At 16.7% G+C, this 20,927-nt stretch overlaps 1 protein-coding gene across 1 annotated transcript; it reads right to left on the bottom strand.

Annotated features, from left to right (window-relative positions):
• Positions 1 to 176: 176 nt before the first annotated feature.
• PADL01_0416600 (conserved Plasmodium protein, unknown function) lies at positions 177 to 19,632 on the bottom strand (the record flags this gene model as incomplete). The annotated part of the gene is given in 3 exon segments (XM_028685285.1): positions 177 to 13,129; positions 13,144 to 17,741; positions 17,756 to 19,632. The coding sequence occupies 3 exon segments, from the start codon at positions 19,630 to 19,632 to the stop codon at positions 177 to 179; spliced, it is 19,428 nt and encodes a 6,475-aa protein (XP_028536799.1).
• Between the last annotated feature and the right edge of the window lie 1,295 nt (positions 19,633 to 20,927).

Raw genomic sequence — 20,927 nt, 5'->3', positions numbered from 1 at the left:
AACATAAAAAATAAGTAATATTAAAAATATATATATTTATTTATATATATATAATATATATATTAATTTTTTAATAAAAAATTAATTTTCACAAAGGTGTTAATTTAAAAAAAAATTAAAAAAAATTGAATATGAACAATATATATATTCTTATATATTTTTTTTTCTTTCTCTGTTTATATATTTCCCTTGGTTATATTCAAATTGTGTGTAAAAGATATATGTGTTATATTTGGAGCTTGAGTTTTTTTTTTCTTCTTCTTTTTCTTTTTCTTTTTTTCCTTTTCTCTAAGTAATATTTCATTATTTGTTCTATATGCTAATAATTCTTCATAGTCATTCCTAATAGGTCGGGTGTCTGCTTTTATATATGAAAGATGTTCATCCATAATTTTGTATTGTTCATGAGTTGGTCTAAGAAAAGGTTTCGTTTTATTATTATATAAATTATAATATACTCCTTGTCCACCGTCAATTTCTTGTTCGTTATAATTATAATTTTTATCCTTTGTAATTTGTCTTTTCTTTTTATGCATATTAAGTATTTCCTTCATAACGTTTTGTTCATTAGAATATGCATTTATTTGTTGTTCTTCCTTTTTGTGTATATAAGAGCTAGTAGATAATAACCTTGGGAATATATTTGAATAATTAAAGGTAAAGAAATTTTTAAAATAGGTATTATTAGAATTATCTTCTTCCTCTTCCTCCTCTTCTAATTCATCGTCATCATATATATTATGGTGATCATCCATCTCATAGATATGAGCTCGTTCGTGTGTTGTGTCTTCCGTTCCTGTTCTTCTTAATCTAATTCCTCTTTTTCTATCCTTTGTTGCTTGTGCAAGACTTTGTTTTTCCTTCTTTTGTTGGTCCTTATATTTTTCCTTTTCCTTTTCTTTCTTTTTAATTTTTTTCTTTTTATAATTTGTTTCCAGTTTAGATATTTTGTGTGAATAATTTTTGGAGAAAAACAAGAGAGCATTATTTTCAGCATTAAGAAAACTGTTTCTTTGTTTATTGATTTGATAATTTTCTTGGTTAATTGTAGCTTTTGTGTAATTATCAAGTTTATGTTCAAAATTATATTTTAATGTAACTACAAAACTATATAAATTATGTAGAGGGGATAGTTGTTGTAAATTATTTTTTAAGAAATATTCCAAGAAATTTAAAAAGTTTAACATAGTATATGAAGTATCTTCTGATGATATATCAATATTTTTTAAAAGATAAAAGAATATACCTATATAATTATAAAAATATATTTTTTTAATTTTTTTTAAAATATAAGATATATCTTTTTTCTTTTTATTACTAATATTAATTGCTGATATATTCATTAAGAAATTTTTGGTTAGAAATAATTTTAATAGATAATTAACATTAATATATATTTTTGTTTTTTTAATATCTAAATTATATATATATAATAAAAAGTTTTTTTGTTTTATATCTGTACATATAAGAATATTATTATGAAAGCTATAAAGTTGCATTTTTTTTAATTTTTGAATTATATCATTATTTCCATGATTATAATAAATTATTTTCATTATATTATTATAAATATTTAAATGTCTTTTTTCTTGATATTTCATAATATCTATCATATTATAAAAATGTATTTTTTTACAGATATATTCATAATATAATGGTAGTATATTTAAAAAGTAATTATAATCTAATGTAAGTATTAAGCTAGCTATTTCGATGGTCAGGTTTTTTATTATTTCTTTTTTTTTTTTTTTTTTCGTTTTTTTTTTTTTTTTTTTTTTTATATCTTCATCATAATTTGATACACACAATTTTTTTTCTTTAATATTTTCAATAAAATTTATAAGATTATCAATTTTGTAATTCTTTATAGGTTTCTTTGTATGTGTATTAAGTTGTTCACAATTAATAATATTACAATTATTATAATTATTTTTATTATTATTATTATTATTATTATATTTGTTATCTTTCCATATATTATGACGATTATCCATTTTTTCCTTTTTATAATAAAAATATGCATTATATAATAAGGCATTCTCACGATTACGTATAAAATTATTTGAATCCATTATATTCATATTGTCATTTTTTTTCTTGTTTCTTATAAAATGTGGATCATTATATATTTTATGTTGTAATTGTTTCTTTTCTTTTTTTCTTGTAAACTGTTTTAAATGCGAACATACATGTAATATATTTAATGTATTATATATATGTTTGTATGTCATAAATCGTTGTTTATACAGATCAAAATTAATATTTATAAAATTTTCCTTATCATTATATTTTGTTAACAATGTATATTTATATCCAAATTCTTTTTTATCATATAAATTAATTTTGGTCACACTCATATTATCAATTAATATAGAACATTTTTTATAGAAATCAGAATAATTTACACACACTGCAAGAACACGACTTCTTAATAAATTAAAAAGATATTTATATAGTTTAATATTTCTCATATATCCGTTAAATATATAAGAATAATAATGACATGAGTATGTATTATTTTTAAGCATCTTATATATATCATATAAAGTATTGTTTGTATTTCTTTTTGATAACATATGGGATCTTTTATAAACAGGATAATGACTTTGAACATTATAATTATCATTATTATAATAATAATAATTATTATTATTATTATTATTATCATTTATATCATTTATATCATTATATATACATGTCAATTGCATATCATTTTTATCATCACCATCGTTCGTAGGATTTATTATTGGAGATGTACTTATTCTTCTATTCATTATGGCACTCATTAAATAATCACTGGAATCATCAGAATATACATAATATAAAGATGAATCCTTAGAAATACGTTTTCTATCCATATAAGAATCATATATATTATAATCATTTCTTTTCATATTATTATGAATAGACAAATCGTCTAATAACATGTTTTCTTTCTTTTTTCTCATATTATATAATGATAATAATTTGTCTTTACTAAATAATGCATAGCTATTTAAATTTAGATAATTCGAATCTTTACTATTGCTTCTAAAAAAAAAATATTTTTTCTTGGGTTTTTTGGTAATTTTTCTAATTCTTTTATTAGAAGAAAAAAAATCTAGAAATTCAATACATCGTTTTTTCTTTAATAATGTTTTATTATTTAAATATTGAAAAGTATAAAAATTTAAATAAATTTTATTTAAATTAATTTTTTGATCAATATTTTCAATCATATTTGTATTTGTTGAAAAAGAGGTATGATTTAAATTAAACATTATATTAACACTTTTTATATATATTTTCATATTCATTAAATCGGATACATTTAAACCATATAAATTATTCGTATATATAATATTATTATGATGATGATGATAATTTTTTCTTCTTATATTTTGTAATAAATAATTTTTCTCATAAGCATTTGATGCACTCCATATTTTTTCTAATTCTTTATTTCTCATAAAAAAAAAAAAATAATCTAACGATAAAATATTCTTTAAAAATGTACAGTGTTTTAATCCATTCACTATAATATTCATTTCATTATTCTTATTCAAAATTATATCACAATAAAATTTTACTAAATATAATTCGTAATATATTATTTCATTATGATTGTTTGGATTATCATGTTGATTAGTTTGATTTTTATTTTGTTCAATATACATATTTTTTTTAACATACGTATTACTTTCTTCCTTCATATCATTAACAGATTTAAAGTTTTTATGTCTGATTTTTTTCTTTTTCAAAATAAATGAATAGAAATAAAAGGATGATACTATATTACAAATTAAATTAAATTTCATTATATGAAAATTTGGAAATAGCTTTTGATTTTTTTTTAGATGTGTATAATTTCTTATAGAATAATATTTACATACATTTTCATTTATTTTAAATAATAATTTTAATTTTTTATTTATTAAAAGAAATTTAGGGAAGTAAAAATAAAAATGTTTTTTCTCTTTAAAATATACATATTTTGTATTGACATATGTAAGATATTTATTTTTTAATGTACTAAAAAAAAAGGGTATTCCTAAATTATTAAATATAAAAACTTTTCCTTCTTTTATTATTTTATCATTAATCATTTCTTTAATATTATTTAATATAACATCTAAAGTATGATTTTTTAAAACAGATGTAATATCTACTTTCATTTTTTTAAGAATATCATTATATTTATCTATGCATTCTTCATCATAATCATCTTCACACAATAATTCATCTATAAACTTATAATTGTAATAATTTGATAGATTCTTTTCATTTTCACAATATTCTTTATAATGTAAATCTTTCCTATCACCAACACTAAAATGATTATTATAATTATTATTATAATTATTATTAATATTATTTTTTTTATTATTATTATATTTTGTTTGATTTTTTTCATAATACATATTTATTTTATTCTCCTCTGTATTGTTTTTAGTATAACCATTTTTATCATTACATTGTTCATTTAAATTATTTATTATAATATTTTTTATTGTCTCACTTTTTTTATTCAAGACATTATTATTTTTCTTATTCTTTTCCTCAGAATTTAAGATTTTCTCCTCTTTACATTTTGAATTTCTCTTCTTATCACACAACATAATATCATTCCTTGTTAATATATTTTCAATTGATAAAAATTTTTTTTCAAACTCATATATATACTTATATTGATTATTATAAGGAATTTTTCTTATACATATATAATGTCGTTTGTCTTTTTCTATTGATGTCATATAAAATAAACGTTCTTTTATAAAAGTTAGAATTTGATTTTCTTTTGTTACGATTTGAATATATTTATGTATATAAAAATATTTATTCATATTTTTATGTATTTTTAAATATCTACATCTTATATTTTCTTTCTTATATATTTTCATGATACTATTTTTATAATAACTAGAATTTTTTTTCAATATTTTTAGTGCTGATTCGAAATTTGCTATTTCACTTTTCTTCTTTTCATTTTGAATACATTTTTTATCATTCATAGTTGTAAAATTATATTGTTCGTATTCATTATTTTGATTATCTTCTTGAATATTATCATTATCTTCTTTTTTAGTAATTTTGAAGCTTATGAAATCCCATGTCGATTTATTTTTAATGTTTAATTCTTGCATATTCATACTATTAAGTATTTTAAAATATTGTGGTTCTTTATTTTTATATTTATTATAGTTTTGAAAGAGTTGTGTAAGTGTGTCTATATTTTTTTTAATTTTTTTTTTTTTTTTTATATATTTCATATTCTTTTTGTTATTATATATATTTGTATGTATATTTGAATTGGAATTATTGTTTATAAATAAATCATAATAAATATTTTCGTTTTCATATTCATCACTTGTAAGAGAGTATTGTGTGTAGTCACTAAAATTTAGATTTTCGCTTTCAGTGCTATCATAAGGAATGGAGTTAGCTTGCTTATTCTTTCTATTATTGGTATAAGTGTTACTATTAAAGGTAAAATAATTATTTCTTTTTTTTTTATGATGATGATCATCATCACGATGATCATGATGATCATGATGATCATGATGATCATGATGATCATGATTGTGGTTATAATTATTATATATATCTTTTTTCTTTTTTTTTTTTACATATTTTTCTCCATCATCGTAATCATCATTGTGCTCTCCATCTTGATGTTGATCTCCATCTTTATATTTCTCTTTATATATCTCTTTATATATCTCTTTATATATCTCTCCATTTGTTTTTATTTTTTTATTTTGTTTGATTTTATTTGCGTGTATTTTTTCTAAGGCTTGATAATTTTTTAACTTTATTTTGAAATTATATTTTGTTAGATTTATTAAAACAAGATAAGGAAAGAATTGAATGAATGAAATATTAAAAGAATGAAAATTAAATGTTTTAATATTAATAGTTATATATTTATCATTTATTAATACAACTCTTGAAAATGTCTTATTTACATCATAGGAGTCAATATTTGTATTTATGGTTTCATTATTATGAATTACAAATCTATGATTGAAAGAATAATTTTTAATATAAAACATATTTTGTTTTTCTTGTTTAAGATTTGTTTTCTTTATTAAATTTATATGATTTTTATTTATAACAATATTATTTTCTAAAAAGGGGTATACTTCAAAAACATTTTCTTTATATTCTGTATATATATTTTTTAATTCATGTTTTTTAATTTCACATGAAAAAATTAAATCATCTAAACATTGATTCTCTTCTTCATCATCATATATTAAATGATAATATAAAATATTTTTTGTGTAATTATATATATTATATTTACTAACAAAAGTAATATTATATGATTCTTTAAAAAAATATATATATATAATAAAATATAAATTCTGAAACTTTATAATTTCATAAAATAAAATTTTATTTAATTCCACTTTTTCTTCATCACCATAATAATAATTATCTACACTATTGTCACTACAATGATTATTATAATAATAATTATCTACACAATTGTTATTATATATATTATCATCATTATATATATTATCATTATTAGTGTCATATTTCCAATTTTCATTTTGCATAGTCTTTTTCATTTTTTTACTTTCATTCTCATTTGCTGATGATTCAAAAAATTGGAAATTTGAATTATAGACATTATTCTTATCAATATCATTTTGTCTCTCCTTAAAAAATTCTTCATTCTTTATTTTTATAAATTTAATCCATTGTCTATAAAATGATAAACTAAAATTTAAAATAAGATTTTCAAGAAAACAAAAATCATATACATTTACATAATCAAAACTTTCGATATTATATGTTTTAATACTTCCTTTTTCTTTTTTTAATAATACATTTATATTAAATGGAGTTAAATTTATTATTTTTATAGAATGTTGAATAGATATAATATTTATATTCTTTTGTAATATTTTATATATACAAAATACTTTTGAATATTTTATTTGATTATTTATTTTTCTTTTTTTTTTTTTTTCTTTTATATTATGATAATCATCATCATATATATTATTCTTATTTTCCATTTTATTGTATTTATTTTTAATCTTTACATTTTTATAATCATAACGATTATTATTTTGATTTGACATATTATTAATATATTTCTTTTCTTTTTTTCTTTCTGTTTTATTATTTTTTTTATTATTCATCTCATTAGAACCATCGCTAGTCAAATCATTTATATCATTTGACGTATATATATGCTCAAATGTGTCGTCTTCTGATTTTTTTATAATTTTTTTTATAAAAAACATAAAATTACAAAATATAATATGTGTTTTATCATATATATCTTTAAAAGTATATTTTTTTAATTTAAACATTTTATTATATTTTATTTTATTACTTATGTATGCTTTATTTTTTTTGATCATTATCATTTTAATATAATTACAATTTTTTAAAAATTCAAATGGTATGCTGAATAAAATATTTTTTTCGTTTTCCTCTTTTAAAACAAATACATTAACACTGTTATCTTTAAAAAATTGTAATTTTATATGTAAATCATTCTCACTGGTACTATTATTATTATGATATTTATTTGTATCAGATGTTGTTATTATATGTGTGTAATTTTTTCTTTCATTTTCTAAACGCATGGAAGAATTAATTGTCTTTCTTTTATATTTATTATAAGATATATACATAAAACTATATGGATATATATTTACACACTTTTTGTTTTCATATATATTGATATCGATATAGAAATAATTTTTCTCACTAACTCTTTTTGTCTTATTTATATTATTAATATTGTTTATGCTATTAATATTTTTTATACTATTCATATTTTTTATATTATCATTATTATTATTATTATTATCATTATGATTATCATTTTTTATGTGATCTATTATATTACCTTTATATGTATGATATTTTTGATAGTTTTCATTTTTTAAGAATATTTGTTTTTTTATAGTTCCGTTTTCAGCATCTGATATATTCAACATAAATAAATTATTACTTATAATTAATGCTTGTTTATTTGGATTTATATATCCTATATTTTTATTACTATATTCATATTTAATTTTATAAAATGTATAATTTTTTATAATAATATATTCTTTTGTTTTAATAGGTAGCTCATAATTTATTGGAAGTATGCATCTAACATCTTTTATTTTATATATGGTTTGAAAATTTAAAGGATTCTTTAATTTATATTCATTATAAACAAAATAATTATGTAAAAAATTATACTTTAAAAGTAGAAGGAAATTTATAATACTGGTATTTATATTAATATTTATATTATCTTTTATATATATAAAAAATTTATTTTTATTATGTAAACTATAATAACATGATATATCAAAGGGTTCAATAAAAGATATTTTTTTTATTTTATTATATAAAAAATTATTTATATTTAAAACGTCAAGTGATAAAAAATTTATTTGTTTTAAATTTAATAGCATAACAAAATTTTTTCTTTTCCTTTTTCTTTTTTCATCATCATTATTATTATTATGAATATTATTATTATTATTAATATTATTATTATTATTATTAATATTATTTTTTTTTTTATTCTTATATAATATATAGTTACTTATTTTTAAATTATTATTATAACTATTTATTGAACAAATCTCATGAGCACAGTTCTTTGTGAGTAGGCAAATTTTTATCATATAAATGATAACGCTAATTTTGTTTTTTTTTTTAATTTTTTTCATATTATTATTTTTTGACAACAGACACATACAGCTATAACCATTAATACTACTACCATTGATACTACTACCATTGATACTACTACCATTGATACTACTACCATTGATACTACTACCATTGATATTACTACCATTAATACTACTACCATTGATACTATCATTATTTTCTGTTGTATTATTATCTCTCTTGATATTATCAACATGATTATTTACATTTCCTCCCTCATCATTATATTCTTCCTTTTCATTATTCTTGTACGTTTCATCAAAATAATTGTCATTCATTTCTTTTATATTTTTTTTAAATTTTGAAGAGATTACAACACCTTTATAATTATATTTACATGAATATATTTTATTTGTTTTCAATTTTTTTTTAACTTCATCTATATCTTCTAAAAAATATTTTAAAATTAATAAGTCATTATTATTTATATAATAATGTAAGGTACTAATAATAATATTGAAATGATTTTTATTTATTCCTATCATATTATTTTTGAATTTTATATCTCCACTTTTTTTTTTTTCTTCTTTTTCTTTTGTATATATATTATTATTATATAAAGAGTCATATAAAGGCTTATTTGTATTATCATATATATATTTATAATGTCTATCTTTAAATGTAAATATTTTTTCGTTTTTATTTTTTTCATACGTTTTAGATATTTTATTTAATTTTTCTTCAACCTTTAATATTTCTTTATTGTAATTTGTATAATCTTTGTTCTCACTATATTTATAATCATATGGAGAAGAAAAAATAAAATTATCATTCTTATCATTATTATTATTATTATTATTAATATAATTATTTTTATTATTGTATTCATTTTTTTTAGGTTCAGATGATATATTGGTATGTATATCCTTATTATAAACATTGTCACTATTATTATTATTAAAAATATGGTGATTTCTCTTATTATTATTATTATTATTACTATCATCATTCGTATTTTCATCATTACTACTATTGTCTCTTGACATATGAACATTTTTATTATTCTTCAAATCATTAATAGACATATTTCTAAAAAATGTTCGTCTTTTTATTAAGCTCTCATAATCTTCTGATTTTTGCCTTTCTTTAAATGGTATATATGAATTCTGATGTTTCATTTTTTTGTTTGGAAAAGATTTATTTTTATTATTATACTCCTGTTCTTTTAACTCATAATAATATCGTTTATAATAAAAATAAATATTTGTCATTTCTATAATATTATATATACAATATGATTTAAATTTAATATAATTTGTTTTGTTTGTTTTTTTCTCATTCAATAAATATATGCCATTTATCATATTTTTTAATAATTTAAATTTATGGATATTTTCAAGATTCATATAATATTTATTCTTACTCTTATTCATATTAAAAATATAATTATCTCTTATTGTTTCTAATTGTATTATGTTTATCATATTTATTAAATTAATATATGTATATAATAAACCTAAATTTATTTTAAGTTGTTTTATTGATATGTTTACGTTTATTTTGTTTAAGGGTATGAAATTATAAGTCACATGTTGTTCATTATAATAATCAATATTATTATAATCATTATTACTATCCTTTTTATTATTATCATCATATATATATTTCTTTTTAGCACACATTTTTTTAATATCAACCTTAAAATTTGCACTTAAAAATATGTCATATAAAAAAATTTTCTTATTTAAATTCTCTTCATTATTATATTGTTCTCTTTTTCTTTTTAATAATAAATATACATTTTTTTTTTTTTTTCTTTTTTTATCTATATTTTTTTTTTTCTTTTCTTCTGCTTTTTTTAAATAAGAATTATATAAAGTAGTTGAACCCTCACAACTACTTTGATACTTCTTATTCTTCTTATCAATTTTTTTATTTTCTTTATCTTTTTTTAGTTCATACATATATATGTCATTACTTTGAATATGATTTCTAAAAATATCTCCATTCGAATTATCTGTATATATTTTATTTTGAGCTTTTGATATTCTTATTTTATTATCAAAAATATTCATTTTATTTATGTTTTCATCCTTTTCTTTTACATTGTATATAAAAAAAATAGATGGAGATAAAAAATGGATCTTACTATCAACAAAAAATAATTTAAAATTATAAGTAATTAATAATTTTTTTGTCATCTTATTTTTATAAATATTATTCTGACAATTCATAACATGATTCTTACATATTTGTATATCATTATCATCTTGAAATTTTTTTTTTTTTTTAATATTTTGCAACAAATTTAATAATTTACAATTTACTAATTTATTATTTAATAATTTACTATTTAATAACTTATTATTTAATAATTGAATTATTTTTGATGCTTTTAAAAGTTTATTAATTTCTACAATTATATATAATGGTAAATAAATATTAATATTTTGAAATGTGTGTTTAAATGAAAGATGTATTGATGATTCATAAGACATACATACAGTTGGATTATTATAATCACTTGAATGAATATTATTTTGTTTGATATATATATTTTTTTTTTTTTTTCTTTTTACTTTATTTTTAATTTTACCCTTTTGACTATTCATTTTTTTATAATATTTAATATCTATTACCATTTCTTTTTTATTCTTTTTCTTTTCTAAAAAAGAAATATATGTTTGTTCATTTAATTTTTTCTCATCATGATTTTTTATGTTCATATAATTGGTTGTATTATTTCTTAAATATATATTATAAGGAGAATAAAAATAAACTTTATTTTTTTCATTTCCTTTTTGTATTTTGAAAAATTTTAATTTATTAGATTCTATTGTTGAATAAAAGTTCTTATAAATATTTTGTTTCATCTTATATAGACAATTATAAAATGTAGATGATTTATAATTATTAATATCATTCAATGAATATATAGATGTCCCATTTTTAAAAAGACACATATTTTTTTGTTTTTTTCTAATTTTTTCATTATCTTTATTTATATTTGTATATCTTTTTATATGCTTCTCATCAAAATATATCATGTCATATGGATGTTCCAATTTCTTGTTTATATGATTGAATGGATGTTTATCTATTCCCTTGTCCTTATCTTTATATTCATAATTGTTATGTTTTCTAATCTTTGTTGTAAGTCCTTTCTTTTTATTATGATATTTATTTAAAAAGAAAAACAAAGGTGATAAATAAATACATTTATTTTTTTTTTCGTTCAACGTATTATTATTAAATATCTCAAATATAGAAAGTTTAATCTTCTCATGATCTAAATAATTATCTCTTGTAAATATAATACATTTATTAATTTGTTGTATATATTTTAAATGATGACAATATGTTTTATTATAGATATGATTATTTAATAATAATGATTTAATATTTCTTATAAATATTCCTATATACATATTCATGTTAGATGTATAAAAAAAGAAGAAAATGTTTTTTAATTTTATTTGTAAAGAATCAAAGCAATTTATTATTTTATCTAACATATTATTATTAGATATTACATATTCATTTTTTTTTTTTTTAGTATTCATTATATATGAAAAAGGATATTTTTTGAATCTCTCTTTATTTCTTTTCTTCTTCTTTTTCATCTTATTTATTTTTAATTTCATTTTTTTTTTATTAATATATAATATATACGATATATCTTGATATTTATCTGGTAGTATTCTATTCACAAAATTTATAAAATATTTATTATTATTTTTTTTTTTAATATAAATATTTTTTATTTTACTTTTTTTTTTCATCCTTCTTAATATCACATTTTTATTTATCAAATCATATATTAATAAATTATTCATATCAGATGATCCATATATAAAGTCATTATCATAATGAATAGAATGATTATCATTTTGAAAATCCATAAGATGATTTGTATTATTCATATTATTTATATTACACGAAAAAGGTTTATATAAATATTTATATTCATTTAAGTGTCTATATAGATGTTTACATCCATCAATATATTTATATGTATCACTATATTTATATGTATCATTATATTTATATGCATCACTATATTTATATGTATCATTATATTTATATGTATCATTATATTTATATTCATCACTATATTTATATGCATCACTATATTTATATTCATCACCTAATATTTCACCCTTATCATTACACTTGTCTACATATTTTGAATACAAAATTTGTCCATATCCAAACAACATTAATATATTATAATAAAAATTAATTAATGATATAATATTTCTTTCATTCAAAAAAAAATAAATACTTGATTGTATCTTCCTATCTTCATTCATAAAATATTTTTTACAAGATCTTATATTTAATTTTATTTTAAAATGTATATTCTCATTAGTTTTAAAAACAAAATCTTCTTTTTTTTCTTTTTTAGAAATTATATGTTTTTGAATATTTTGAATAATATGAAAAAGTAACTTACATTTCTTTTTGTGTTTATAATATATTTGTGGTACATAATAAAATGATGAGATTTTTTTTTTTTTTTTTTTTTTTTTTTTTTTTTAATGATCTTATTTTTTATCTTCTTCTTTAAAAAATATTGTAAAAAAAAAAATTTGTGTGTCTTATTCATATTGTTTAAGATTATTATAAATTTACAAAAAAAACATAAATAATTAGTAAAAAATAATAAATCATTTTTTTTTTGTTTTATATTTCTTAGATATATATTTATATTATATATTTTACTTTTAAATAGATATACAAGATTTATATTATTTTTATTAAATATATTCAGTTTATTATATTTAGAACATTCTTCCTTCATAATAATAGTTTTAAATCTTTTTATTTTTAATAATAATATTTCTTTATCATATTTCTTTTTGGTTTTTCTTTTTTCCTTTTTTTTTATTTTCTCTGTATTCTTATTTGTAGGATCTAAATTACAAATAAATGTAAACATACATTCAATATTATTTATATTAATATAAATCTTTTCAACCACAAATAAGTTACATAAGCGATGAAATAAAGACAATTTAAAACTTTTATTTACATCACCATTATTTTTATTATTATTATTATAAATATTATATTTTTTTTCTTTATATGTCATATCACCACAATTTATTATATCATTATTATGTTGTATGATTTTTTTTTCATACCCCTTTTGAAATACAAATTTTTTTTTTTGTTTTAAAAATGTTATAATGTCTTCCATATATTTATGACTATAAGAATATTTTATTTGATTATCATTTCTTTTTATTGGAAAAAATTTATTTAGAAATTCATTCTTTAATATTTGTAAATATAATTTTATATAATAATCTATATAATTATTTAGAAACATATACATATGACAATAAAATGATATTTTATCAACATTTAAATAAATAATAAAATTATAAGTATATGAAAGTATAAAATTAATCTGATTAGATTTAAAAAGAATTTTTTTTTTTCTTTTTTTGTTCTTGTTGTTGCCTTTTATATTTTTCATATTATTATATGTTATATTCAAATCCTTTTTAGCTACCTCATATATTTTTTGACAACTTAATAACATATTATGATATTCATCAAGTGTATTATAAGAATTTAATTTTTGTTGATCACACTTTTTATATATTTCATATTTTATAATTTTCATGTCATTATAAAAAGTATTTACAAAAAATTTTGTAATATACAAAAAATTTTTTATATCCTTGTTGTTAGTATCTTCTTTTGGATTGTTCTTATATATATTATCTTTTTTGTTTCTCTTACATAATATAATAAATGAATTATTCGAATTAGCTATATATTTTTTTGAACAGGTATTATTATTATGTAATTTGATAGAGTTGCATTTCTTTTTTATTACATTTAAATTGTTATTATGATGATTATTTATTATTATTTTATTATTATTATTATTATTATATTTTTTCCTTACATATAACATATTTATTTTACTTTTTACAATAAAATGGTTTATTTTAATTTTGAAGTGTTCATAATAATGATCACTACACCATATTTGTTTATATTTTTTATCATATGGAATAGACAAGATATTATTATTATATTTCATATTATTATATTTGATATTATTATATTTCATATTATTATTATTTTTGATAGTATTATTTTTTGGGGCTTCATAAAAGATAAAAGAGATTTGCAATTTCTTTATAACAAAATATATTATGAATTTATATATATGATTCATTATAGTGTAAAATAATTTTTTTTTATTTTTATGTTTTATTAATCTGCTAAAAATAGAAATATGCTTGCCATAATTTTTTAATATATATATTATAATATTTCTATCTTCAAACATTTTAAATAAATAATTATCATTAAATTTATTATTTTGTAAATGCATATTTGTCTTTTCTTTTTGTTTTCTTTTTTTCATGTTTGAAGAATAATAAGAATTAAGATAATAAAAAAGATTTAAGAAAAAATCATATATATATATATATACCTTTTGAAAAGAAAACAGAAATATATTTTTGTTTGTTTTTTTTATTTTATATTTGTATGTATTATCTATAAAGGTTAATAAACATTTATGTTTTATGAACATACAATGTTCATATGACTTGTCAAATAATTTTTTCAAATGTATATTATTAACAGCATTGGTCTCATGACTCTCACTATAAATATTATAAATATTAAAAATATTATTACTATTAATATTATCAATATTAATATTATTATTGTTTGTATATGTAATTCCTTCTTTTATATTATCTTCATTCTTATTATACACATTTTTTTTTTTCTCACAATTATTTAAACCATCATATTCCATTTGTAGTATTTTTTGTTCCTTGTTATTAGGAAGACAAACAAACACAGAAACGCCATTATATATAATTGGAAATAATAATATTGGATTAAAATAAAAATTAAAATATAAAACTGAGCTTTTCATATATATTTTATTTAATAACACATATGTATTATTTATTCTGTTTATTTTGATATTTTTTTCATCCATCTTATTTATATGGTTAACACGAAAATAAAAATGTAAATTATTCATTTCATATTTTAAATAAAACGTTTCTACATTTTTATTTATATGAAGATTTTTTTGCTTCACATCTGTTTTAATGAATGTCATCATACTATCCATATGATAGTAATAATTATTATTATTATGATTATTATTTAATTTGTGAGCATTAATTTTAATTTTATTTATTTGTTCATTTCTTGGTCCCTTTAATTTATTTTTATTTATTAAAAAAAAATATATATATATATAAGAAAAACTACATTTTATATTTGTTTTATTAAAAAAATTAAAAATATCAATAATAGAAAAAGTAAAGGTACTTGTTTCTTTTTCTTTACTTCTATCATATCTTAAAAAATCATTACTCTGATAAAATATATTTAATGACCCGTATAAATAATTTATTTCTTGTTGTATCAAATTTTCATCTCTAAAAAAATATTTTTTTTTTTCTTGTTCTTTCAAATTAGGGTAAATATTATAATAAATATTATAATTCTGAATATTTTTTTGATATTCTTTGTCTTTTAATTTATTTCTTTCACTTTTTTTATCTTCTCCAGAATAATCAGATGATATAATATTATCATATGGTAATAACATATGATGACTATTACAGAGTTTTTTTTTTTCTATTTCATTTTTAAATAAATATTTTAAAATATTTAATATATACATATTTATTTCTAATATTAAAGATATAACATTTAATTTTATTTCATACTCTTTTTTTATTTTATAAACAGAAAAGAAAAAAGAAAATGGATATATAACAAGATATACACTTCTATTATGTTTTAATAACATATATATATTTGTCACACTGCAAAAGATATTAATATTCTTTCTTTTATCATTTTTATCTTTTATATATTTCTTATAAGATGTATAACAATTGTATATATTATAATTATTTTTCATATGTATTAACTTATTATTATCTCTATTCATAGGATTATCAAAATTTTGGTAAGAAAAATATATATCATCAAAAATGATATGTAAAGAGGTTATATGATACTTCTTAAGTTCAATATGTATACGTTTTATTAATACATTTAAATGGATTTTTTTATTTATATATGTATTTTTATTTATATGTATTTTTTTATTTACGTATATTTTTTTATTTCCTTTTTTTTTTTTATTTATATGTATATTTTTCATTGTATTATCATTATATCTATAATCCTTCTCTTTATTAATACATTCATTAAAATAATTTCTTTTATGTTCATAATAATAATAATCATCATCATCATACATATTATTTACATTTGATGATAAATTTGTTTCTTTTATTTTTTTTTTCTCCAATTGAAATATATTATTAAATATATAATATAATTTTCTTTCAAATAATCTATCAACAACATAATATAGATTATTTATTTTACATATTTGTAAATTTATATTTTCAATATATACATTCATATTATTATCAGAATTATTTTTTTTATTTAATTTTTTGACATAATAAAAACACAAACTATATTTATTTTTATTATTATTAATATCACTGCATGTTATTCTTCTTGTTATTCTTGCATTTTTTGTGTCAAGACTCTTTATATTTTTTTCATTATCTTTCATATTTTGCATATATGATAATAATATATCCTTACTTATATTTTCATTGTATTCTATTTTTTTATATTTTCTTTGTCTTCTTAAAAAATGAAAAAAACGATCCTCCTTCTTATCAACACATAAAGATAATTCTGAATGTGTTTCTTTTATAGATACTTCCTCAATAAGAAATATAAAACTTTTTAAATTATAAAAAAAGGTGTTACCATTACACATAATATTACTACCATTACATTCAATATTGTTATGATAATTTCTATATTTTTTATTATATCTTCCATTTATATTTTTTCTTTTTATATATTTATATGTCTGACCCTTTATTGAACACACAGTTGTAATGTTTTTATAAAAAAATATAACACACTCTCCTTCTCCATACAAATAATTTATTTTTATTTCATTTATGTTTATATTACATTCTATAAATCTATTTTTATCAACAAGAAATATATGCTTTCTCCTTTTCTTTGAATATAATAAAGGTATAGCATTCTTTTCATCTACATTATTTTTTTTATATGTTAAATTTTTTTTTTTTTTTTTTTTTTTTCTTTTTCATTTTCTTCTTTCTTTTTATGCTCCTTAATTTTCTTGTTTATATTAAAAAAATATAAATATTTATTTATAAACATATATAACTTAAAAAAGTGTTCATTTGACATATTGACATAAATCTTTGGAATATGAAAATCAAAAAAATGGCTTTCTTCCTTTTTATTTTTATATGCACAATAATTATCATATATATTGTTATTATCATAAATATTATTATTATTATTATCATATATATTGTTATTATTATTATCATATATATTTTTATTATTATCATATATATTGTTATTATTATCATATATATTGTTATTATCATATATATCATCCTTATTTATCTCGTTATATGATACCCTCTTCTCTTCTCTCATGTGATTCATATAAGCTGCTCCTCTATCTTTATATATAACTATAATAATACTTGTTTTTTCTAATATACAATTATTATCATTGTGAAAAAAATTCATATTATAAAAAAATAAAAATTTATATTTTGTTTTATATAAATGTATATCCGTTGAACTTATTTGCTCATGTCTATAATCATGATAAATACTTATATCATCAATCCTTATATTTAATAATTCGATTTTTTTTTGTTTTTCTTTTTTTTTTTTTCTATTGTTTAATAAATACATCACATTGATAGAATCCAACTTTTGGTCTCTTTGTTCTTTAATTAAATATTTTATATAATTTATATTATCTACATGTATTTTTTTAATACAAAATGACATAAATAATTTCTCTTCATTATTTATTATATTATCTTCAAAAATTATATTTATATTTTTTATATCTATACAAAGAAAACGTTTCATAAGAAATGACATAAATATATTCTTTATCTTTGAAGACATGTTATCTTCTACAAATAATTCTAAAATAAAATTTATAAAAAAAAAAAAATTATCAACAATCTTATTCTTAATTAAATTAAGAAAAAATATAACAGATAGGAAAAACATTAAAATTATATTTTTATTTATCATATCTGTGTTATTCACAAGTGTGTTTATATTATCATATGATTCGATATGATTACATGTATTTCTTCTACTATCATCTTGATATATTATATCTCCATTTTTTAAATGATTAGATGTATTTCTTCTACTATCATCTTGATATATTACATCTCCATTTTTTAAATGATCAGAAGAGTTCCTATTATTATTACAAAATAATTGATGCTCCTCCTCATTATATTCATTCCTTTTAATATTATTATCATCAAACTGTTTTATTTTTTCGTGTATATTTATTTTTTTCTCGGATTCATAATTCTCTTCATATTTAAAATTTAAAAAAATATTTTCTACATTTATTGTAACACCGTTGTAAAAAAAGAAGGGGCCATTATTCCATATAATTTCAATTTTTTCTATATAACCAATATTAAGAATAATTTTTTCTTTTTTTTTCTTTTTTTTTTGATTTCTTTTTAAACCCAATGTTTTTAAATATAATAGATATTCTGTAAATCTATTTACTTTTTTTTTTTTCTTCTTTTTTTTTACTTCATCAAAATTATTATTGTCATCGAAAATGTTATTGTCATCAAATTTATTATTGTCATCAAATTTATTATTATCATCAAATTTATTATTATCATCAAATTTATTATTGTCATCAAAATTATTATTGTCTTCAAATTTATTATTGTCATCAAATTTATTATTGTCATCAAATTTATTATACTCTTCTTGATCACATATACAATCTATAGATATGTTATTAAATTCAATATCTTCAAAAGTTATATGTTTTATATTATGCACATAAATATTTTTAATTATCTTAATATATTTCGTTCCGAATTTATTTATTATAAATCTTAATATTTTTAAAATAAAATCATTCATTGTTTTAAATGCATTGAAGTAGACAAATATGGATACATAATAATATAGTTGAAATAATTTATTCTTAAAAAATAAACTAAAAAAAAATAAAAAAATAAAAAATAAAAAATAAAAAATAAAAAATAAAAAATACAATGAATGGCCTTTTTGTAGCTTCTATTTTGATGTACACATTATATTATTTATATCATAAAAATATATTATTCTTTTACATTTTATTATATTTCTATATATTTTTATATATATATATTTTTTTATTTATTAGCCTTTTATATCTATTATTATTCCTATTATATTTGTCAACTATTCTATATTATATTAATTTTTTGATACACTCTTTCAAAAAGGTATTTTTTTTTTTTTTTTTGTCTGAACAATCATCTTATGCATATTAAAAAAAAAAAAAAAAAAAAAAAAAACTAATAAAAAAACTAATATAAAGGAGTACTTGAATAAAGTTGTCTATTATAAATATATATTATTCATGATATTATAAAATTTTAAAATTGAATTAATAGCGGTGAGATAAACAGATTAATACAGTCATATGATTATAAAAATTATGACACATATGATGTGGATAATATGTAGGCATAATATATATAAATACAAATGAATAAATAAATAAATATAAACATATATATATATATATATATTACACACAAATGAACAAAAACAATAGAACAAATAACATTACAATATGATAGATATGAAAAAATATATATATATATATATATATATATATATATTTATATATATATATTTTTATAAATAAAATATAGTCCTTTAATTAATTTCTTTTTTTTTATACATATTGATTATATAATAAATAAAATACCTCAAACATAATTTTGAAAAAGTATGAAAAAAAAATGCAGATAGAAACAAAAAAAAAAACATATATATATATATATATATATATATATATATATATATTTATATTTATATAATTGAAATAAAATAAATATTACATTATTATATATATACAAATTATTTTATACATTTTAATTTTTAATGTTTCAAAAAAAATGAAATTATATTTCTTTGTCATATTTCAAATAAGTTGTAATGACAAATAAAAATTAATTTAAAAGAAATGAAAAATATAAAAGGAAAATAATATAAATATAAAAATATAAATATAAATATATATTTATATGTTTACATCAAAAAATATAACATATATATAAATATATATATGATAATATGCAAATACAATATATTATAAATATATATATTAATATATATATAAAATAATATATAGCATATGGATATGCTACATATATATAATAATA

Source organism: Plasmodium sp. gorilla clade G2, assembly GCF_900097015.1.
Source record: "Plasmodium sp. gorilla clade G2 genome assembly, chromosome: 4".
Classification (NCBI taxonomy): Eukaryota; Apicomplexa; class Aconoidasida; order Haemosporida; family Plasmodiidae; genus Plasmodium; species Plasmodium adleri (nom. inval.).
This window is presented reverse-complemented; position numbering and strand designations above follow the sequence as displayed.